Consider the following 24,350-nt stretch of genomic DNA (forward strand, 5'->3'; position numbering starts at 1 on the left):
TGGGGGAAGGCTTCAGCCCAGGAGCTAAAAGAACAGTTGGTTGAGAAGTCCCTGGCCTCCAAACGGGAGCACCAAAAGACATTAGCTTCCTTCCATCCCAGGCACAAATACTTCTTCAGCAACAGCCATTGCCCAGACCCCCTCCAGGTAGTATAGCAGCTAGTGATACCAGTCAGGGCCCCTTGTTTTGGGAGCTTACAGTCTGGACTGGGATGTTTCAACATGGTCAAGAATGGCAGGCACTGGGGTGGGGCTGGGGATTGGGGAAATGTAGAGAGGGACTGGGAGAGCAGCCGGGAATGAGGGGTCAGGGGAGGTCTCACCGCAGAGCCCGGGGGGCCTGTGTATCTTCCATATTCCATGACCTTACAGGAATTCTGAAAACTGAAAACCAAGATTCATTTTCTCCCTCCGAAGAGACTCATTTAGTCAAGAGTTTGCATTCAGAAAGCGTGACTACCTTAGGCAGAAGGGTTCCAACGAGAGAGTCACGGCTCCAGAAATGTCATGGCACTTCTGAGCAATTTGACTTGTGCTGGGTGAACACTACGACCCCTTCTGACAATGACCACCGTAGCTTAGATCTGTGAGGCATGCTGGGCGCAGCCCCATGCCCCTCCCAGATACCCTGGACCACCTGCAGGTGGTTAAGTGTTCTTCATATAAGGCAGAAACCTGAGACTCAGAGAAGGGAGGTGATCTGCCCAGGGTCACACAGTTTAATATTTGGCAGAGTTGGGCTTTAAACCCAGTCTCCATAGCACTAAAGCCGAAGCTCTTTTTATCAGGCCAAGTTGCCCTCATTCTGCTCTTCATGGTAACAGCATGCTTTTTCTTTCATGCTTTTTCCTTTTCTCCTCTTCCTTCCCAGCATCTTAAAATTGTGTTGGAAAATGGTTGTACTAGTTTCCCTTCATTCTGCTTAATACTCGGAGGATCTTCCAAGGTCCCCCAAACAGCCAATCCTGAGTTGTTTCTCTGGGCTAGTCTTCTGAGATGCTGCATGTAGCTTCTTGGTGGTACTGAAAGAATTTTAGAATTTTAAATGTGCCTGGATATAGCACTAAAACTACTATCACAATTATCTATTGCTGAGTAACCAACCACTTAAATTAACTTCATGGCTTAAAACAACTATGGGAATTCATGTTGCTGGCAAATGTATAATTTGCCCAGGGCTCAATGGGAATACCTCTGCTCCACATGGCATCAACTGGAGTGTATGGACTGGGAGCTGGCTGTGGGCCTGGACCTTGGTTTCTCTCTGTGGGTGTCTCCATGGCTACTTGGGCTTCCTCACAACATGGTGGATAGGTTCCAAGAGCATGACCTTGCCTCAGAAATCACAAAGCATCACCTCCATTGAAACTCTTTTGGTCTAGACAGTCACTGAGGCCCACTCAGGTTCAAGGAGAAAGGTAGACCCCACCACTTGATGGGAGGAGAGTCAAAGTCACACTATAAGAAGAATATGTAGGTGAGAAATATTGCTGTGGCCATCTTTGGAAAGTGTAGTCCGTAAGAAAATCCATTTCAGTGCCCCTCTAGTCTGTGCTGTTACCCCAAAGAGAAGATCTCAGATTCAGACTAGTTTGTCTTAGAACCTCTATAACTCAGATTTCCCTTTTTTATCAAAAGAGCAGGCATTAGGCTGTAATTTAATAAATGGTCTTTTCTCCTCTAATCAGTTTTCATGTTTACCTTAATGATTGTAAGTAATTCTGTTTTTCCATTCATGGTAATGATACGAAGTTTCCTTCTGAAATTTATTTTAATAGAATACAAATGTTTTAGAAAAATTAAGCGTAAGCTCTCATTTGCTGCTATGAATTTACTCTCGCATGTGCGTATGAATAAGAATGTTCCTTTGAATGTTGTAGCAAAAACTTCTAAACTCTCTGAATGTCCGCCAGTTGGAGAGCTGTTAAATGATGTAGAGTTCTCCCTACCGTGGGAGAGAATGCAGCTATGAAAAATCACAAGGAGTGTCTCAGTGCCGATGTGCCATCAGAAAGTGTCAAAAGCACAATGCAGGCAGCGTGGGTGGCATGCCACCATTGAAGAAAGGAAATGGAGAGGAGAACATAGCCCCATGAGTGCTTGAAAATGCACAGTGGACAGGTAGTAAGAGTCCGTGCAGTGGTTGCCTCTGCAGAGGGGGACAGGAGACCCTTATTATCCTCTGTAAAAAGGTTTTATACCTTTTAAAATGGGAACCTAGGAATGTATTATCTAGTGAAAGTGGTTGATACGTTTAATATTTTCAAATAAAATAGAATGGGTCAGGTGTGGTGGCTCACACCTGTAATCCCAGCACTTTGGGAGGCCAAGGCAGGAGGACCGCTTGAGACCGGGAGTTGGAGACCAGGCTGGACAACATAGCAATACCCCATCTCTACCAAAAAAAGATTACCTGGGCATGATGGCACACCTGTAGTCCTAGCTACTTGGAAGGCTGAGTCAGGAGGATCGCTTGGGTGCAGGAGTTTGAAGCTGCAATAAGCTATGATTGCACCATTGCAGTCCAGCCTGGGTGATAGACCTATCTCAATCAATACATACATACATACATTCATATGACATGCAGCAAATTTTCTCCCCTCCCCAAAGAAAAATAAAAGGTAGTGCCTGGAAGTAGGAGGGCCATATCATCTTTCCTTAGAACAAGGTTCTGCTAGGAGGCATGTCATACCTTCAGGGTCCTGGGGATGATGGAGACATCTGCCATCCTACCTTTTGCCTGTGGGGTCTGATTCCTTCCCAGAATGGAGGCTTGATCTGCATGGCCTTTCATGGTCTTTAGCCTCCCACCTAGGCCCTGAACTCCTCGAGGTGGGGGCCAAGCCTCATTCTCAATATGGGTACTTAGTGCCTAGTACAGAGCCTGGCCCCGGTGGGCACCAGACTGTGCACCTGCACATGTGAGCTGAGCTGGACACCAGAGCTCTGGAACTCACAGGTCTGACTGTGAGAAGAACTCACACTTTGGAAACATCCACAGCTATGTCCCAAGGGTGCTGTCAGAGAGCTCTTGGCTTCCCGCCATCACCTGGTTCTCAGTGATTGTCTATCATCTGCATGATCAGGCAGAGCCCAGCTGGCCAGCAGCTTGGCCTAGTGCTGCTCCCCAACCTTGGCTGGGCCTCATAAAGACCTGAGTCCCTTTGTGTAAAACTATGGAAAGAGACTCACTTGTTTCTTTATTCAATTTTAAGTGTGCAAATAACATACCTATTTTCCCTTTGGAAAATCAGAGCAGTGTGTAGAAACTAAAATCGGCCTGTAATTCCAGCACTTTGGGAGGCTGAGGTGGGAGGATCCCTTGAGCCAGGAGTTCGAGATCAGCCTGGGCAACATGGGACAACCCCATCTCTACAAAAAATAAAAAACTAGCTGGGCATGGATGGCGCGTGCCTTTAGTCCCAGTAGTTTGGGAGGCTGAGGTGAGAGGATCACTCGAGCCTGGGAGGCCGAGGCTGCAGTAAGCCATGATCGTGCCCCTGTACTCCAGCCTGGGTGACAGAGTGAGACCCTGTCTCAAAGAAAAAAATAGAAAGAAAAAAAAAACTAAAATCACCTTGGAGCTTCTTTTTCTACTCATCAGTATGTTCTTGAGACTTGGCTCTTCTGAACTCTCTGGAGAGCGAATTCATTCCATGTCGTTGCTTCTTGGTGTTACACAGAAGGAATAAACACATTTTAGTTAGACTTTCCCTTGCTGGAAAATTGAGTCTTCACAGTCTCTTGGCCCACACGTGTGAGTGTTTTTCTTGGGAACATACCAATTGCTAGGTCATAGAATGTGAAACTTTCGGTTTTAATAAATAATGCTAATTTGTCCTTCAAAACAGCTTTGCTAATTTATTCTCCCACTAGCAGCTTTTGAGAAATGCCAGTTTCTCTGTATCCTCATTACACCTGATGTTATCAGACATGTTTATTCTTGTCAATCCTATGGGCAGAAGATGGCATTTTGTTTTGCTTTGTTTCCAGGTTTCCCACAAGGATGGCTCTGTGTGTGTGTGTGTATGTGTGTGTGTTTATTGGCAGTCCCCATTCCTGGCTTCCCCCTTCCCCTCGTCTGTGAATGGCCTATGCAAATCCTTCACATTTACTAGTGTATCTTTTGCCTCTTAAATCACGTGGATAATTGATCTGATCATTGTCTTCTGATAATTTTCTTAATAGAATCCTAAGCCCCACACCTGTAGAATTGGAGATTCGATGGGCAGTGAGATCTGGGGATGGTGGGTGGATGATCAGGAAGCCTCATGTCACCTATCACCTGCACTGGCCTCTCCTTGCCATGGCCACTCCTGAGTGTCAGGCAGGGAGGCTGCCACATACCACGACAGAGCTGCCTGCCACCAAGTCCTTCCCATGGTACCTTAGCACTCAGCATACTCCTGCTGGCTGCCAAAATGTACACATGAAGGCTGTAGGCAGAGGCTTTAGAGGGTGGGCCGAGTTGGATTCTATTCAGCAATTCTCTCCTGGATTTATCCTCGACCTAAGACCCCATGGCAGTCCCAAAGTGACTAGCCCGTGTCCCCCAGGGCTCCACAGCCAGGGTGTGGAGCAGCCGAGGACTGGGGCAGGATACAGGAGTTCCCTAAAATGATACCTGAGGGAACCACAAAGGAGTCATCCAAAACCAGTATTTCCTTGATCTCGCTTGCGAATGGCATTCGCTTGTAATCCGTAGAAGCCACTTCATTTCTCCTTAACTGCCCCACAGCCTCTGAAAAGCGAGAGGCTCCCTCCCTGGGATCCTTCCTGTCTCACTGGTGTGGCCACATTTTAGTTTTCTTATGAAATCTCTCACTGTGTTGTCACAGGGCTTTGAAGTCTCAATTACATTTCTGAAAGCTGTTCTGTTCTGGGGTTTTATCCTTCCTTTTTTGTTCTTTGTGGTGGAGGTGGCAGGTCTTTCTTCCGCTGAAGCCCCTCAGGCAGCCAGGCTCTATGAGGGAGTCGCACTGCCTGAGGCAAGCCCTGCTGACACTGACACCTATGACTGTGTCCCTTTTCCCAGGTCAAACTCTCAGATGTACTTCTTTTGTGAATGTGGAAACAGAAGGTAGTCAAGTTGTCCTGTGTAGAGTGAGGAAAGGGAAAGGAGAGGAGGGGGAAGGAGGACAGAAGGAGAAAAGAAAGAACATGTTTATTGTTTTTGTTCTATTTTTAAAGAGCATTTTTAAAAAGATTCCCATTGAGAAAATGCTTTCAGTTTTGTTTGTTTGTTTTGAGACAGGGCTCATCACTGTCGCCCAGACTGGAGTGCAATGGTGTGATCGCGGCTCTCTATAGCCTCAACCTCCCTGGGCTCAAGTGATCCTCCTGCCTCAGCCTCCTGAGTAGCTGGGACTATAGGCACATGCCACTATAGCCAGCTAATTTTTCTACTTTTAGTAGAGATGAGGTTTTGCCATGTTGCACAGGCTGGTGTGGAACTCCTGGACTCAAGCAATCCACCCATCTGAGCCTTCAAAATTGCTGGCAGTATAGGCATGAGCCACCGGCCCCGGCCTGTTTTAAGTATTGAGTAAAGAAAACAAACCCTACACTACCACAAAGAAAATGTTTGTAAGAATGAATATGATGACTTCCTTTTTTAATAATGTAGAAGACTAGTCATCTAGAGGATCATCCAATATGGAACTAAAAATTTATCCTGAGATATACATATTATTATACATTTTATGTTAATATAATACATTTCATAATATATTAAAACACACATTTTATTTTAATTTTTTTTAGAGACAAAATCTCACTGTGTTGCTTAGGATGAACTCTTGGGCTCAAGCAGTCCTTCCACCTTGGCCTCCCACAGTGCTGAGATTACAGGCATGAGCCACTGTGCCCAGCCCTAAAATATATTTTTTTAAAAATATTTTCAAATACCTGACTGGACTGTTTGAAAAGGAAAGAAGATTCTTGTTGTAGATAATAAGAAAGTACAACTGGGCCAGATGTGGTAGCGCATGCCTGTAATCCCAGCATTTTGGGAGGCCAAGGCAGGCAGATCACTTGAGGCCAGGAGTTCGAGACCAGCCTGGCCAACATGGTGAAACCCTGTCTCTACTAAAAATAAAAAAAAAATTAAAAAATAGCCAGGCATGGTGGTGTGTGCCTATAATGCTAGCTACTAGGGAGGCTGAGGCAGGAGAATCACTTGAACCTGGGAGGCAGAGGTTGTAGTGATCTGAGATCGTGCCACTGCACTCCAGCCTGTGCAACACAGCGAGACAGTCTAAAAAAAAAAAAAAAAAAAAAAGGTACAAATTCAATAAAGCCTATCCGGTGCTGGGATTTGCTGTGGGGGCACCTAGCTGACTTCAGGGGTCATGTGCTAGAGAGAATAGAGGGAAACACAAGGCCTGTAAAGACCGAGAGGACCAACTGGGTGACATCCAGACGAAACCAGAATCTCAGACAGTTTACACTGTTGGAGGATGGAACCGAGGCGTATGTTGCTGGGGGTTACCCGAAAAAGGAAAGAGAAGTTTATCTAGATTAAAAATCTGTGCTTTTAGATCAGGATGAAAACTGAAAAAGGAGAGGGGGGAAGTCCTTGGAAGTCCTCAAACATGAGCCCAAGTTTGTTATTGCATGTTTTGGCCAGAATTGGTACCATCCATGATACCCTTCTCCTCCCCCAATAAAGTTGAGCCAAATATCTGGTTAAAGTGCTCCCAACAGAACCTTTTGGGGTGGTGGAAGTATTCCACAACTGGGATGTAGTAATGCATAGCTGTAAATGTACTAAAACTCAGCACTATCCAAAATAGTGAACTCATGGAGTCAACCCAGGTGCCCATCAGTGGTGGACTGGATGAAGAAAATGTAGTACATATACACTATGGAATACTACACAGCCATAAAAAAGAACAAAATCATGTCCTTTGCAGCAACATGGTTGCAGCTGGCAGCCTAAGCGAATTAATGTGGGAACAGAAGACCAAATACCACATGTTCTCACTTATAAGTGGGAGCTAAACATTGGATACTCATGGACATAAAGATGGCAGTAGGAGACACTGTGTACTGCCAAAGGCGGGGGGGTGACAAGGGTTGAAAAACTATTGGGTACTATGCTCAGAAAAAGAAAAAATTACTAAAACTCAAACTGTACACTTAAAATAGGTAAACTGTATACTTAAAATAGGGGAATTTTATGGTATGTAAATTATACTTTAATAAAACTGTGAAGAAACAACAAAACGTCTCACCTACCGTCTTCTAATCAGAGACTTGTTAATATTTTGGCACATTTTCTCTGTACTAGTGTTTCTTTGTAGGGATACTTTTTTTTAAAACAAATCAAACTCATGGTAATAACATTTTTATCCTCTTTCATTTAAAATTATGTTTTCCACAGTCATTGCAATTATTTGTAAAACATGATTTTTAACTTGAGCTTATTATATGTGTTTCAAAAGTATGTCTTGAATACTTTTCTCATTTTAAAATAATTTTAAACAGTAGAGTAGAACATAGAACAAAAATGAAAGTTCTCCCCTTAATACTTCTCCCACATACACACTCCTACCCCCAGTTCTCACCTCACTCCTCATGGGGAACCACTGTCCACAGTTTGGTTAAACAATTTTTAAATGGGTGTATAATTTTGCATCTGGTGGGGAAAAAAAATGTACTCAAGTAGTTCTCCTGTTTGGGGACATTTAGGTTGTTTCCGGACTGAGCTCTCTCATTTAAAACGTAAGTGGTAGAGGATTACATACACCAGTAGACCGTAGATCTAATGGTCCTATGTTACTCTGGTGATTTCCAAGTCAAGAGTAGGCATTAAATCAGACATTAAATTTGGGGATAACTTTCTTTTTCTTTTTCTTTTTCTTTTTTTTTTTTTTTTTTAGACAGGGTCTCACTCTGTCACCTAGGCTGGAGTACAGTGGTACACTCATGGCTCACTGCAGTCTCTACCTCCTTGGCTCAAGCAATCCTCTCACATCAGCCTCCTAAGTAGGTGGGAGGCTAATTTTTTTTCTGCTTTTTGTAGAGACAGGGTCTCACTATGTTGCCCAGGTTGGTCTTGAACTCCTGGTCTCAAGCAGTCCTCCCACCTCAGCCTCCCAAAGTGTTGGGATTACAGGCACAAGCCACCATACCCAGCTAGGGACAACTTTCAAGTAAGAGAAGGAACCTGGCATATGCAGAGGACTCCTATGCACAAGACCCCATGCTTTTCCCGCCGTTTCTCGTTTGACGCACCAACCAATTCAAGATAAGGGACATAATTCTCATTTTACAAATGGGAAAACTGGTTCTGAAGGGCCAAGTGCCATACACATCCAATGCACATCCTCATACAAAAGTGCAGGGCTTGGCTCTAAATTGTCATACACTGAGTTGAGGGCTTGGTGATTCTCTCGTGGCTCAGGGGACTCTTGCTTTACTGTCTTTGCTTAACTAGGTGAACTCAGTTTAACCATTTACTTAATTAGGTGAACTCAGTTTAACCATCACAAGTGTAAACTGCCATCAGTCTTTAAAGAAGCACAGAAATGTTACTGAGGTTCTTGGTTTAAGTAAGTTCCATTTGTCTATTTTTGGCTTTGTTGCCTGTGCTTTTGAGGTCTTAGTCATACATTTTTTGCATAGACCAATGTCCAGAGAGTTTTCACCTAGATTTTCATCTAGAATTTTTATAGTTCTGGGCCTTACATTTAAGTCTTTAATCCATCTTGAGTTGGTTTTGTATACAGCAAGAAAGAGGGATCCAGTTTCATTCTTTTGCATATGATTATCCAATTTTCCCAGCACCATTTACTGAAGATGGTGTTCTTTCCCCAGTGTGTGTTCTTACCAGTTTTGTTGAAGATCACTTGACTGTAAATATGTGACTTTATTTCTGGGCTCTCTATTCTGTTCTGTTGGTCTATGTGTTTTTCTTTTTGTTATTTTTTGAGACAGAGTCTCATTCTGTCACCCAGGCTGAAGTGCTGTGGTGCAATCTTGGCTCGCTGCAACTTTGCCTCTCAGGTTCAAGCGATTCTCCACCTCAGCCTCCAGGGTAGCTGGGACTACAGGCACACACCACCACGCTCAGCTAATATTTTTTAGTTTTTGGTAGAGACAGTGTTTCACCATGTTGGCCAAGTTGGCCTTTAAGTCCTGACCTCAAGTGATCTGCCCACCTCGGCCTCCCAGAGTGCTGGAATTACAGGCATGAGCCACAGCACCCAGCCTATATGTCTGTTTTTATACCAGTGCCATGCTGTATTGGTTATTAGAGCCTTGTAATTTGAAGTCAGGTAGTGTGATGCTTCCAGCTTTGCTCTTTTTTTGTTTGTTTTGAGACCAGGTCTCTGTCACACAGGCTGGAGTGCAGTGGCGTGATCATGGCTCTTTGCAGCCTTGAACTCCACTGGGCTCAAGCCATCCTCCCATCTGAGCCTCCTGAGTGGCTGAGACTACAGGTGTGGGCCACCACACTCAACTAATTTTTTGCATTTTTTGTAGAGGTGGGGTTTTGCCATGTTGCCCATGCTAGTCTCCAGCTCCTGAGCTCAAGCGATCCTCCCTCCTTGGACTCCCAAAGTACCGGAATTATAGGTGTGAGCCACCACACCTGGCCTAGCTTTGCTCTTTTTGCTCAGGTTCGCTTTGGCTATTTGGGCTCTTTTTTGGTGCCATATGAATTTTAGGATTTTTTTCTAATACTGTGAAAAAGTTGGTATTCTGATAGGAATTTGCATTGAATGTGTAGATCACCTTGGGTAGCATGATCACTTTAACGATATCATTTCTTCTGATCCGTGAGCGTTGGGTGTTTCTCCACTTGTTTGTGTCATCTTCAGTTTCTTTCTTGGGTTGCTGATTGTTTTGTTGTTGTTTTGGTTTGGTTTGGTTTTTTGAGACGGAGTTTTGCTCTTATTGCCCAGGCTGGAGTGCAATAGTGCGATCTCGGCTCACTGCAACCTCCACCTCCCAGGTGTAAGCAATTCTTCTGCCTCAGCCTCCTAAGTAGCTGGGATTACAGGTGCCTTCCACCACACCCAGCTGATCTTTTGTAGTTTTAGTAGAGACGGGATTTCACCATGTTGGCCAGTCTGGTCTCGAACTCCTCACCTCAGGTGATCCACCTGCCTCAGCCTCCCAAAGTGCTGGGATTGCAGGCATGAGCCACTGCACCCAGCCATGCTGGCTGTTTTTAAGCTACGGTTTGAGCACCTAACATGCAGTAAGCAATGGACAGATGCTTTATGTACTTTATATGCTTTATATCAGTCCTTACTAGTAGCAGTTTGAGGGAGTGGGCATTATCTTTATTATCCAGATGAGGGATCTGAGGTCCAGAGAGACAAAGAAACTTTCCCAGCATAACTGGCAGAGAAGGGACTCAGACCTAGGTCTGTGTGACTCTAGGCCTGGGCTCTAACCACTGAGCTCTGCTCCTGGTAGAATGAGAGTCAGCTTTGGTGTCTCTATCACCCCGGGCAGCCAGACTATGCCTCATTCTCTTCTCACCTTCCTCCTCCCAGATAACAGCGACTTGATTGCATGTACAGTGATCACCAAGGACGGCGGCATGGTCCAGCGATTCCTGGCTGTAGATATTTACCAGATGAGTTTGGTGGAGCCTGATGTGTCCAGGCTTGGCTGGGGAGTAGTCAAGTTTGCAGGCCTATTGCAGGTAAGATGGCCAGGAGCTCTGGAATCTCTTCTCAGTTGGCTACAAACACACACACACACACACCCCCACACACAATTATCATCTTTATCATTAATTTCTAATGATATTATACAAGGTATATGTGAACAAATTGTCACCCAAAAAAAGCTAAAATATGACATAAATGCTCAGATATAGAGCAAAATCCTTTTTGACCAAAACCCTCAATTCTTACACTTCCCCTCCACAGGAGATAACCTTTATTATCAGTGTGACCTTTCCAGATCTGTTTTTCTGCCAAATGCATATATAAATGTAACTACATGTACTATTTTTTAAAATTATATACATATACTTGAGAGTGTATGTGTGTGTTTTTTATGATATCACATTGAATATGTTCTAAACTTTGCTTTTTTCATTCAATACTATGTCTTGGAGAGCCAGCCACGTTAGTACACGCAGACCTCCTGGTATTCTTTTTCACTGCTGTGTGACTATAGCAAGGCATGTTTAACCCATGCCCTGTTGACTGTTTCCAGTTTTCTGCCTTTCCAGACGGTACTGCCATGAACGGAATCACCCTCACTCCTTTATGCACTTGGGCAAGATTTCCCTAGGGAGATACCAGGAAGCTGGGGTGTACTAATTTTAAGTGTTAGTAGACACTGCCAAATACCACTCTAAAATGACTGTTGCCACTGGCATTTTTGAGAATTCCCTTCTGCTCAGCGTCACTCCAGCAGAGCTAGGCTCTAACTTGCCAAGTACCAAGCTGGGGCTTGGGTTTTGGGGTTTTTTTGTTTGATTGTTTTTTGTTTTTAATGTTTGCCAATGTGGGCCGGGCATGGTGGCTCGTGTCTGTAATCCCAGCACTTTGGGAGGCCAAGGCAGGTGGATCACTTGAGGTCAGGAGTTCGAGACCAGCCTGGCCAACATAGTAAAACCCTGTCTCTACTAAAAATACAAAACTTAGCTGGGCATGGTGGCAGGCACCTGTAATCCCAGCTACCCAGGAGGCTGAGGCACAAGAATCTCTTGAACCCAAGAGGCAGAGGTTGCAGTGAGCTGAGATTACGCCACTGCACTCCAGCCTGGGTGGCACAGTGAGACCCTGTCTAAAAAAAAAAAAAAAAAAAAAAGTTTGTCCACGTGATAGATGACTAGTACCAGCTCTTTGAGTGAATAAAGCAAAGAATCAGAAGGGTTGAAAGCAGCCTCCCAGCTCACCCCTCTGCCATACCCCTTGTCCCTGGATGTCCAGCCGACACTTCACGCCTGAGCTTTGCCCTACTTCAAGGCAGTCCATTTCTTTGCCAGCCAGCCCTGGTTTCTGGAAGGGCCTTGCTCAGGCTGCCCCACCTCTGCCTCGCCACAGCCTGACCTGCTGTCTGTGTCCTGCTCTCTGTGAGAACCACCCACATACTTGAAGCTGCTGTTACAGCCTCTTCCCCAACCTCCTCTTCTTCAGCATCTTTCTGTTATAAAAGTGTCTTTTACAAAGTATAATGTAAGAAACAACTTTAGAAGAATCTTTCATTTAAAAAAACACTCCATGGGCTAGGCGCGGTGGCTCACGCCAGTAATCCCAGCACTTTGGGAGACCGAGGCAGGCGGATCACGAGGTCAGGAGATCGAGACCATCCTGGCTAACACGGCGAAAGCCCGTCTCTACTAAAAATGCAAAAAATTAGCCAGACGTGGTGGCGGGCGCCTGCAGTCCCAGCTACTCAGGAGGCTGAGGCAGGAGAATGGCGTGAACCCGGGAGGCAGAGCTTGCAGTGAGCCAAGGTTGTGCCACTGCACTCCAGCCTGGGCAACAGAGCAAGACTCCGTCTCAAAAAAAAAAAAAAAAAAAAAACACTCCATGTAAGACATTGTCCATTAACTGACTTATGCTTATCTATCTAGGCTTTACCTAGGCTTATGATTAATTTCCATTAGAATTTAGTGTCAGGCAAGTGTTTTCCTCCCCCGAAGAATTAATATGTGTCTTCCATCAGACAATGAAAGCCACATAAACCTTTTTTTTGGCCATCTTCCAATGGGTACTATTTGTCAGGTCTTTACTATACCACACTCCCTGCTTTAAATGTAGAATACCTCATCTAATCCTTACTGTCACGTTTTGATGGGGGTGTTGTCTCCAAAGAGCCCATGCCAAATGTAATGCCTGAGAACCACAACCATCTTCCACTGTGAGCCTTTTCCAACGTTGTCCCCACCTCCTTTAACATTTCTGACTTTTGTGTTCATCCCCTCTCAGGCTTTTCTATCAGATCACCTCAAACCTTCATGGGAGCAGATTCTCTATGCAGAATCCGTTCTGAGGTTTTAGACTGGGTTTGTCTTTTTTAAAATTCGCTACATGTTCGTTTCTTCTCCACCTTCAAAACACAGCTTCCTTCAAATCTCTGCTCAGTGACTTTCCCTATTCCTTTCTTTTTTTCTTTTTTCTTTTTTTTTTTTTTTTTGAGACAGAGTCTCACTCTGTCGCCCAGGCTGGAGTGCAGTGGTTCGATCTCTGCTCACTGCAACCTCTGCCTCCCTGGTTCAAGCGATTCTCCTGCTTTAGCCTCCTAAGTATCAGGGACTACAGGCACACGCCACCATGCCTGGCTAATTTTTATGTTTTTAGTACAGACTGGGTTTCACCTTGTTGGCCAAGCTGGTCTCGAACTCTGACCTTGTGATCCACCCACCTCGGCCTCCCAAAGTGCTGGAATTATAGGCATGAGCCACCATGGCCAGCCCCTGTCCCTTTCTCAGGATTAACTTTTCCCTTTGGGGACCAGAAGTTTCTCAAAGACATACAAATGGTTGCCAACGATGTCCCCTTCTTAGAAGAAATAAGGAAGAAATTGATAAGTAGATGCGCAACTATATCTAAGATCCTGCCAGATGGTAGTAGTAATTTTGGTTCGTTATCTCTGGCTTCTCAGAAGTAAGAGTTTGTCTCTTGTGTTTCCTGTGGCCCCTTGAAGAGGCTTGTATGGGGTACCCTGTTATTCATGAGCTGACCCAAGTCCTCATGGAAAACAGGCACCAGCCCCACCACCAGCATCCGCTCCTTTGGGGTACTCTGTGCCTTCTCCTACACTGTCTTCTCCCCCTGGGCCTGGTCTGCCTTGTGCCCATCCATGACTCTGTTGGACTTGGGAGGCTGTTGATCTTAGATCAAAAGCATTGAATTTGGAGACCTCTTTCTAGACGCCTCATGATGCCACAGCTCCTAGCCACCCTCCTCCCAAACCCAACAAGTGCCCTTTCCTTTGCTTCTCACTGTGCAGGACATGCAGGTGACTGGCGTGGAGGATGACAGCCGTGCCCTGAACATCACCATCCACAAGCCTGCTTCCAGCCCCCATTCTAAGCCCTTCCCCATCCTCCAGGCCACCTTCATCTTCTCAGACCACATCCGCTGCATCATCGCCAAGCAGCGCCTGGCCAAAGGCCGCATCCAGGCAAGGCGCATGAAGATGCAGAGAATAGCTGGTGAGTGGCCAGACCCTGGCAGGGCGTCCTCTGAGCACTTGGCGGGGCAGGGCTATCTGTAGTTCTCGCATTGACCTTGAGAACCCCCATAGCAAAGAAGAAGATACCTATGATTCAGGAATTGTTTTACATGAGTACAAAGAAGTCCCATTTCCTGGGTGTTTGGTTTCTGGTGAGTTTCTAGGGCTGCATGAAAGAGAAGAGGAGCCCTCCCTAGCAGGCAGGAGGCCAGCAATAAGTAGATATCAGCGTGGGACCACTCTTCTCAGCCCTTCACACTGAAATTCTCAAGCATATGTTAACAAAGTGCTTTGACATTCCTCTACTACCTCCGATCCTTAAAACAACTCTGAAGTTCTGTAGGGCCTGCTCTGCCCGTTTTACGGAGAAGGAAACTGAGGCTCAGGGACTTGCCCAAAGTCATGCAGGCAGAACCCACAGGCAGAACTTCCTACTCTAAAGCTTACCCCTTCCTCCTTCCCCTTCCCAGTTCTTATAAGAGGCAGCCCTACTTGGTGAAAGGCTAGAACCCTTGGAAGGAAGTCATTTTACATTTCACGGGGATTGTGGTGAATTTCTGAGGAAGCCCAACACTGCCTAGTGTTAGGAAGGCCAAGATTTCTTAGAAGCAAAGGCACAGAAATGAGAGAGATGCGTTCATTGGGCAGGAAGGCAGGGCTTTCTCCTCGGCGTGGGGGGAAGGCATTCTGTCAACTCCTCAAATTTCAAACAGTCTTTCTCAAGATACCCAGTGCCATTCAGTTCAGGCACCAGTGGTCATCCTCGTGGCTGCTGAGAGGATTTTAAGCCCACCTGGGGATGTGGGCATGCTTTCTCAAGGGATAACTTTAAGCCCTTGGCCAGGCACGGTGGTTCATGTCTGTAATCTCAGCACTTTGGGAGGCCAAGGCGAGTGACTCACTTGCGCTCAGGAGTTTGAGACCAGCCTGGGAAACATGGCAAGACCCTGTCTCTACAAAAAAATACAAAAATGAGCCAGATGTGGTGATACACGCCTGTAGTCCCAGCTATTTGGGAGGCTGAGGCGGGAGGATCACTTGAGCCTGGGAGGTAGAGGTTACAGTGAGCCATGATTACACCACTGCACTCCAGCCTAGGAGACAGAGTGAGACCCTGTCTCAAAAATAAACCCTCAGAGGGCCAGTTTCTGGGCATTACCGATGCGATGATTTACTCTGCTGATTTGCACAGTCCCGCATCCCACATCGTCCCCGTCTCATTTCTCACTTAGCTGAAACTTGGCCTACAAAATCATTACTGAAGCATTTTGTAATGTGCAAAGTGACTTAAATCATTCAGCTCTTTCTTTTAAGATTTATTTTCAGGGAGTTGTTTCCCCCACACACCCCCCCCCCCCCCACCATGTAAAGCAATTTCTCACAGCTGGCATGAAGGCCAAATACTTCATTTGAAAATTGAGAATTATGCTGTAAAGTGGCTGTTAGAACTAACGCCTTGGGTATTTCTTAAATTGATTTTAAAAAGCCCCTCCAAATGGATATATTGGGAGATTTATTTATGGAAGGGAGGATAGTGGCTGAGACAGATAAACACCTACTCATAGTTACACATGTACATGCACATACATATTTTCACATGCTCCTTCACATGTGCAGATATACGTACACACATATATGTGTGAACTCTGGGCAGACTCGGCCCCACTCACTTGCAGTCTGAAACAGCCTTTGTCAGGGTCCTTTACACATGGAAGCTGAGAATCCAAAGTAGAAATTGACCTAGCATCCATTCCACTCGAGGAGCCCGGGCTCGTACCCCTTTCTCCTTGGTCTCAACCTTGGCCTGAAGCCCTCACTTGGCATCGGCTTGTGCCTTGAGCCTCAGTGGGATCTTTGATGTTCCACTGTTCTCTCCAGCTCAAGGCTGCCTGCCGCCCACTTGGCATCTCCTAAGTGACATGCCTGGCAGGGCCACAGCCACTACAATGTCCCCCCACAAATTCTCACCACCCCCCTCTATCCCACATGCTCAGACCATGCTATTGTTTGACCGTAGCCCTCCTGGACCTCCCAATCCAGCCCACCACTGAAGTCCTGGGGTTTGGACTCGGCTCCTCCACCTCCACTCAGCACCTGCCTTTCCGCTTCTATGACCAGGGTCGCCGGGGCAGCAGCGACCCCACAGTGCAGCGCTCCGTGTTTGCGTCAGTGGACAAGGTGCCAGGTGAGCCAGCCCCCTGCCCTGCTCCGCAGCTTGTTCGTCCTGGTGGGCATTCAAGGGCTTTCTCTCTGTGGAGCCTGTGTGAGCTGCCATTCCTCTCTCAGAAGCCCAGTCGGCTGGCAGCACCGGCTTCTTAGAATTTATCAAAGCGCGGCACGAGATTAAACACAGCCCCCAAAATAAATTTTGACTTTCCCTTTAGTGTTTGGTTTGGTTTTCCAGAGGTTTGTTGGGTATGTGGAAGAACTTCTCAGAACTGACTAAGAAGTTTCTCGGAAATTTCTTGGAAACATTTAAATGATTAGTGATGAAGTTGTGGGAGAGTAGTTTCCTTCTCCATGTAAGATGACTAGAAAGAGAGAGTGTGTTTGGTTCCAATTTACAACCCCCTGAAGAAGTGAGACTTCAGAAGGAGTGGACAGCTGACCTGTGGACAGCAGGGTCTTCTTTGTCCACTCCTTCCATATGAGGGCATCTCCTCCCACTTTTGCCAAAGGTCATCTCTAACCCTCCTCCTCCCCTCCTCCCAAAACAGAAAATTGAATGGAAAGTTCATTGCTGATTTGTCAGAGTGGAAAGGACCACTTCTCCAGGAGACCGAGTTCTCCCCTTCCTGTTCTGACACGTCTGCTTTAAATAAATCCGTATGCACCCCGATCCCTCGAAAGAGAGCCTTTCTTTTGATTGCAAAACTTTAGAACGCTGGCCAAGCTCTCATTCACAACTTAACCCCTCCCCATGTAGGGCTTCAAACTTAAGTTGCAAGTGTTGTGAAATGTTTTCAAAAGCAGTTATTGATTTAAGAACAAAACGCAGCCGTATGAACCTGCTCAAAACCCGAGTCCTGGTTCCCCCTCGTGATTTATTTTAGTTTCATTATTTGATTTGATGAATTCGTTATTTATATGTATATACTGTAGGCATATGATTTTTTAAAATCCAGACAGGAGATGATCAAATGAAAAACAAGTCTACTTTGCTTCAGAAGTAACTATTGTTAACAGTTTCTTGCCTGTCTTTCCAGAAATATTTCTTTGTATGTCATGCGTATGTTTGTTTTTTACACATGGAGTATATCATATGTCTGATGCTGCACCTTGCTTCTTCTTCCTTAATAGAAAGTGTCACACATTAACACATATAAATCAACCCAGTTCTCCTTAACTGTTATATGGTATTTTGTTATATGGATGGGCAAAAAAATCTTTTTTCTGTTTCATATTTGGGTCATTTCCAGTGTTTTGGTCTTACAGTATCACAGTGAGCATCCTCAGGGTATCTTTGTGTAATTGTGCAAATCTTGCATATATGTGTGATAAATTCCTAGCAGTGAATTTGCCAAAGGGGCAGGTTTTTAATCTTCATATACATAGTCCCAACATGAAGTCTAGAAGACAGTACACCAATTCACTCTGCCACCCACAGCTTGTGATTGGTTTCTTTCTTGAAACCAGTCTTAGGGCTGGGCGTGGTGGCTCATGCCAGTAATCCCAGCACCTTGGGAGGCTAAGACAGGCGAATTGCTTGAGCCCAGGAGTTTGAGATCAGCCTGAGCAACATAGTAAAGGCCTCATCTCTAGTATAAATAAAAAATTAGCTGGGCATGGTGGTGCGCACCTGTGGTCTCAGCTACACTCAGGAGGCTGAGGTGGGAGGGTCACTTGCGCCCATGAGGTTGACGCTGCAGTGAGCTGTGATTGTACCACTGCACTCCAGCCTGAGCAACAGAGTTGAGACCCTGTCTCAAAAAGAAAAAAAAAAAAAAACAATCTTAGGCTGAGAGACTGAATGTGGCACCGCCTCTATTTTCAGTGATGAAATGTGAGATGATTCTGCCTATTTCAGCGCCTGGAGGATTCTTTGCTTAAAAATTCTGCGGGTTGCTTTGTGTTCTGTAGCCATGATTGCTAAGTAAATATAAAGTATGACTGAGTCTAAGTTAACTGAGAACAAATTGACCTGGTAAGAAATGACTTCTTTAGGCTCACTGAGGCGTCTTTCAGTTTCGGAACTTACTGGTTAAGGAGAAAAACCCAGGCCTTATTTCCGCTCCGATCCCTTTTGGAATGAGGTAGAATGTAAGTAAATAAATAGAGCCAAGTGGCACATTCTTCGGCATCTACATGATCATTTCTCAGAATTCTTTAGGATAACTTATTGCTTACCTCTTCTACCCTGCCTGGCCTTCCAGTGGAGGGGTGAGAACATCAAATGCTGGGAATGTGGCCTGGCTCCAGAACCTGGGCCTGCCTGGCAGGGAAGTTGGCACAGCTGGGATGCCCCATGTCCTGTTGCTGGTCCCAGGGTCAGCAAGTGTGAGGCTGTGCCAACTGGGACAACAGCAAGTCAGAGGTGGCTGCTGAAGGCAGCCTCCACCCCTTGGCTGTCTCCCCTGACTGCCCCTGGTAGTGCCACTCAGCTATGAGGAGTGAGATGGAGACATTCTTACTTATCCCCCCACCCCTGCAAAGAGGGAGGCCTCACTGCCCTTCCAGCTTGGCTTGGCACAAGAGCTGTGTCCCAAAGAGCAAGTTGAAATCCCTGAGCCTTGGCATGGTGAGAGCATAGGCTGCCCCATCCCCTTCTCAGTAGTCAGGGTCCCCCACAGCAGCAGCCACTCAGCATCTTGGAATCATTCTTAAATCTTTTCACCCCACTTCCACACCCACCAGCCTGCTTGGCCTCCAGAAAATAATGAGATCTGAGATCTCCTCTCCCAGATCTCCCAAGATTGCAACAGAAGCCTTCTCAGGATCCCCAGCTTCCATTCAGCCAGTGGGATCCTTCTAGTACTTCAATCAGATTACATCATACCCCTGCCTCCAGCTTTTTGGTAGTTTCCTGTTGCACTTAGAACAAAATCCACATCTTTCCTTCTGATCTTGGGTGATGGCTGTGAGATCCAGCCCCAACTGGCCTCTCAGATGAAGTTCCCCCGATCCCAAGCTCACTCTAGCCCCGACCCCAGCCTTGCCAGTCCCTGCTGCTCCTCTAAGCCAGCATTTCTCAGAGTTTTAGCCTCAGCACTCCCATGTTTGTTTATGTGCTTAAAAAGTATTACAGAACTTAAAGAGATTTCATTTAGATAGATTATATTTATAGATATTTATGACATTAGAAATTAAAACTAAGAAGTGCTTTTAATATATATTTATTGAATAAATCCATTGCATATATGCATAACTAACATAGTTTTCTATGAACAATAAACATACAAAATAATTTATCGTGCCCATTTATGCAAGTCTCTTTACTGCCTGGCTTAATAGAAGACATCTGGATTCTCCTCTTTGCTTCTGTTTTCCGTCTGTTGTGGGAGCATGCATTCTGTGGCCTCTGGAAAACTCCTCAGTACACCCCTGGGAAAATGAACATAGAAGAAAAATGTCGTACTATTTTTATGAAAACAAGGATTTCCAGACCACACTTTGAGACCCGCTCCGGTAAATCACTGCGGCCTTCCCTGCCTCAGGGCCTTGCGCTGGATGTCTGTCCCGGGATGTTGGTAGCTGCCTCCTGCTAACGGCTCAAGCTTAGTCCGTGTGCCACCTCTTCAGAGGCCTTTTCGGATCAGCTCCTGGTTAGGGTTGCCCCTCCCTCCCTCCTCTGCATTGGCCTGGTTCCTTTTTTTTTTTTTTTTTTTTTCTTTTTTTTTGAGACGGAGTCTCGCTCTGTCGCCCAGGCTGGAGTGCAGTGGCCGGATCTCAGCTCACTGCAAGCTCCGTCTCCCGGGTTCACGCCATTCTCCTGCCTCAGCCTCCCGAGTAGCTGGGACTACAGGCGCCTGCCACCACGCCTGGCTAATTTTTTCTATTTTTAGTAGAGATGGGGTTTCACCGTGTTAGCCAGGATGGTCTCAATCTCCTGACCTCATGATCCGCTCGCCTCAGCCTCCCAAAGTGCTGGGATTACAGGCGTGAGCCACTGCGCCCGGCCTGGCCTCGTTCAGTTTATCCACAGCACTGCGGTTCCTTACCTGGCTGATGCCTTTGTGTGCCTGGTCATAGTCTTTCTCCCCTGCAAAGAGGGTTGCCTGTGTGGGAACCTTGTGTGCTGTTCACCCTGTATCTCGGTGCCTAGCTCTGTGCCCCTACTCAGTATTGTTGAGTGAAGAATGAGCCTGCATTTGTTCTCTGCTCAGCCTTGGAACAGAGCCCATCAAAGGCCTTCTCCCTTCTCTGAACACGGGAAGACAAGGAAAGTCCCTCTAGGGCCCTAGATACTTGGTGGTTTAGTCCATGGCACTTTGACAAGGGAACACAAAGGAACTGAGAACCCAGAAGACCTTAAGCAGCATCCCTCGGCTAAATTTCTGTCACCAAGTGAGCAAGATGTGTGTCCAAGGACCATGTACCCAGGTGACAGATTTAGGTTGGTTGCATATCAACTGAATTTCACTACCCTCCTCCTACTCAGAGTTTTACAGAAGCCAAAGAGTAGTGCCAGAGCGGGAGCTGGGCAATGGAGGGTGATTTGGTCATCAGAAACCTGGCCCAGGTTGGCCTCTGATGCTGTGACATCTCACCACTGCCATCAAGGGCCCGTGGGTGCTGGGGCATGACCACTTCCCACCCTCCACAATGGTGCCCCTCCCCATAGGCCGCACAGTGCATGGAGTCCTTGCTTCTGCCTAGGGAATAATTCACAAGGAGGAAAACAACTCTGGCTGCATGCCTTGGGGTAGCTGCCAGACAAGGGTGTTTTATTAGGACACATCTTCCGATTTTATCTGCGGACCCAGGTAATTGTCATAGAGCAGTTTGTCTCCCCTTTAGAAGCTATAAACGATTATATTTGATGAAAATATGCCTTTCATTTCCTTGGAGGAGATATTAAAGTAGTGTATAAATCAGGGCTAATAGGTGACTAGCCACTTTGGTGTATTTTTCTTCTTCCATTTGGCTTAGAAAAAAAAAAACACAAGTTCTATTTATTGGCTGGTTTTATGTTGATGGCTGTCACCCTCACAGAATGTTCAGCTTCTCAAGGGACTGTGCGTGAGCCTGGCCAAGGAGGGGGGTCAGTGGCGGCCAGTATGTGGGGGTGGTGGGCAGGCATGGCCAGGTCTAGACTCTAGCCTGAGTTCTCTGTGGCTTTGAGGTGCCACGTTGCTGTGGTTAGTTCCTCATGGACCCTGCCCATGGCAACAGCTGCTTCCAGAGATAGATAGAATCTGCCATAATGGGCAGGGTGTCCAAAACTCGCCTACAAGACCACCCTTTCCATAAACTCTAAGTAGACCAGCAAAACCCAGAGCAGAAGCTGTTCCCCAGAAATGACCCAGGGGTGCCGGGGGCTACAGCCTCCCAGAACAGCCTTGCTCCTCACTCTGGGCTCCTACTGGCCCAGTGGCTGCTTCAGGAGGCCGCAGGGGACCGGAGCTGCTTACAGGTGTTCTCCTGGTGGGTTGGCAGGTGTGGGAAGGGCTGGCAGAGCACATAGCTCAGAGGAGCAGCCAGGCAGGTTGACATCTCCTGGCCCTTGCAGATGAGAGCTTAGTGACATGACAAAAAAGTGACCTGTTCCCACCTGGTTTACTATCAGCTGCTCCCCACCAGCCTGTTAACTCCGGGACAGGGACTGCTCTGCGTCTTCCGCTGCTCTCTCTCCTTCAACCCCACCAGCCCCTCCTGTCACCAGCCCCTCTCTGTGGCCCATGGTCCCATACAGTCTGGCCCCTGCCCCCTTCTGGGATCAGCTCCCAGCGCTCTCTCCCCTCGGCTCTCTGCAGGTGACACAATCCAGCCCTTTAGCCACACTGACTGGCTGGCTGTGCCTCACCAGGGCCAAGCACGTCCCGTTTCGGGGCCTCTGTTTTCATGCTTCCCTCCGCGTGGAGCCCACTGCATGGCTGGTTCCTTCTCAGCACTCAGGGGTCTGCTCCGATACCTCAAAAAGGGGCCTTCCCTGAGTGCACGGGTCACCCTAGTTCTCTGCACGGCAGCTTGTTTTTAGTTGAGGTGAAATTTGCTTAACACAACATAACCAACCATTTGAAAGTGAACAATTCAGTGGCATTTAGTACCTTCAAAGTATTGTGCCATCATCCCCTCCTCTAGTTCCAAAACATTTCCATCCCCCCAAAAGAAAATCCCATAGCCATTAAGCAGTCATCCCTCATGCCCCCTTCTCCCCAGCCCCTGGCATCCACTAATCTGCTTTCTGTCTCTATAGATTTACCTAGTCTGGATGTTTCATATAAATCATACAATCTGTGGCCTTTCATGCCTGGCTTCTTTCTGTTTGCATCATGTTTTCAAGGTGTATCTGTCCTTCTTCTAGCTGAATAATATGCATTATATGGATAGACGTTGTTTTGCTTCCCCATTCATCCATCAATGCACATTTTGGGCTGTGTCTGCCTTTTGGCTATTGTGAATGGGCTGCTGTGAACATTCGTGTACAAGCTTTTGTTTGAACACCTGTTTTCCATTATTTCTGGTATATACCTAGGAGTAGAAAGCAGGTCATGGGACAATCTAACTTTCTGAGGAATTGCCTGACCGTTTTCCCATGGTCTTCATAGCCCTTAGCTTTAGCTGAAATTGCCTCTTGTATTCCTTGTTCTCTGACACTATCCTGCACTAGAATGGAAGGCACTTGGCCAGGGGGTGGGTGCAGGGTTGTGGGGGCCCTTGTTTGTCTTGTCCTTGACAGTACTGATTGATGCCTAGGAAGTAGTTGATCAGTGAATACTGATGTGTGGGTGGATGGATGCATTGGTGGATGGGAGGCTGGGGGACAGAGGATGGGGCGGAGGAATTGTTCAGTCTTTTCCCAGCAGACTATAAACCCCTAAGGCCAGGGCATTTCTGTCTTACTCAGGTCTGGTACCCAGTGCCAGTTGGTGGTGGTTTGAGTGTGAGCTGGCAAGTTGGACTTCATCCCTTAAGGGCTAAGCTGGACTTTATTCACTTCCTGTCCCAGCTTCCTACTGGGTTTGGGGCTCCAGCTGTCTTGTGGTAGACATTTAACTCCCCTGTATCACCTGAGGTCAGGAGTTCAAGACCAGCCTGGCCAACATGGCAAACCCTTGTCTGTACTAAAAGTACAAAAATTAGTCTGGTGTGGTGGCAGGCACCTGTAGTCCCAGCTACTCGGGAGGCTGAGGCAGGAGAACCACTTGAACCCGGGAGGTGGAGGTTGCAGTGAGCTGAGATCTTGCCATTGCAGTCTAGCCTGGGCGACAGAGTGAGACTCTGTCTCAAAAAAAAAAAAAAAAAAAAAAAAGAATTTAACTCTCCTGAGTATCTGGGCTGTGCCTTGCTTTTCACAGTGTTATCTTTATCAAAGGCACCTAAACCGGCAGGGTCAGTCACGTGACCCAGAGCACTTACTAGTTCCGTGGAAAAGCCTTGCTGGTTCCAGACCCAGCCCGTGGCAGCTGAGTAACTTAGGAAGAATGCAGAGATGACACTGCTACGAGCCAGCTGAGCTGACCGCAAAGCCTCCGACCGCCCTCTGAAAAGGAAAAAAGAAAATCAATGTTTCATTCATAGACTTCAGTTCAGACTTCTCCTCTGAGGATAACGTTCCAGGTGCTAATGTCATCTCATGGTGGCATTTCCCAGGAACTGATTTTTTAGGCCTGTTATTTTTCTAGTTTCTGATTATAAAACTGAAGTCAGTCCTCTCCTTGCAGCTCCCTAAGGCAAAAAATACCCTTTCTGGAGTCACACAGGAAGAAGGGCCTGGGGCTTCCTCCAGCTTCTCCAGCCCAGTCTTAACCCTTTCCCACCCTTCAGCTCACAGCTTAGAGACTCAGGCCAGCAGGTTTGTGAGGCGGGTCTATGAGTTACAGAAACTTGATTCCTACCCTGAGGCCTTTTTTAAAGAAAAATTTATTGAGCTGCTAAGCACTTTATGCGTTAGTCTTATTCGAGCTTCCCAACAAGCCCTCAGAATGAAGGTCTTACCATTTTCCTTTTCTACAGGTCAGAAAGTGGCCTACCCAAAGTCATAGCAGGTACCCTCCCTCTAGTGTCAGACCCTGAGTCCCACCACCATGCTG

General features: G+C 46.6%; 1 protein-coding gene across 5 annotated transcripts in view; it reads left to right on the plus strand.

The window, feature by feature from the left end:
- The window catches only part of CLEC16A (C-type lectin domain containing 16A), a 239,611-nt gene that overhangs the window by 166,897 nt on the left and 48,364 nt on the right, over nucleotides 1-24,350 (plus strand). For all 5 annotated transcript variants that reach the window (XM_073015174.1, XM_073015175.1, XM_007985728.3 and 2 more), the window contains 3 exons: nucleotides 10,512-10,663; nucleotides 13,933-14,137; nucleotides 16,175-16,342. In XM_073015174.1, the coding sequence (XP_072871275.1) occupies nucleotides 10,512-10,663; nucleotides 13,933-14,137; nucleotides 16,175-16,342 (525 nt within the window). The remainder of the gene's footprint in view (nucleotides 1-10,511; nucleotides 10,664-13,932; nucleotides 14,138-16,174; nucleotides 16,343-24,350) is intronic.

Source organism: Chlorocebus sabaeus, chromosome 5 (genome assembly GCF_047675955.1).
Source record: "Chlorocebus sabaeus isolate Y175 chromosome 5, mChlSab1.0.hap1, whole genome shotgun sequence".
NCBI classification, from domain to species: domain Eukaryota; kingdom Metazoa; phylum Chordata; class Mammalia; order Primates; family Cercopithecidae; genus Chlorocebus; species Chlorocebus sabaeus.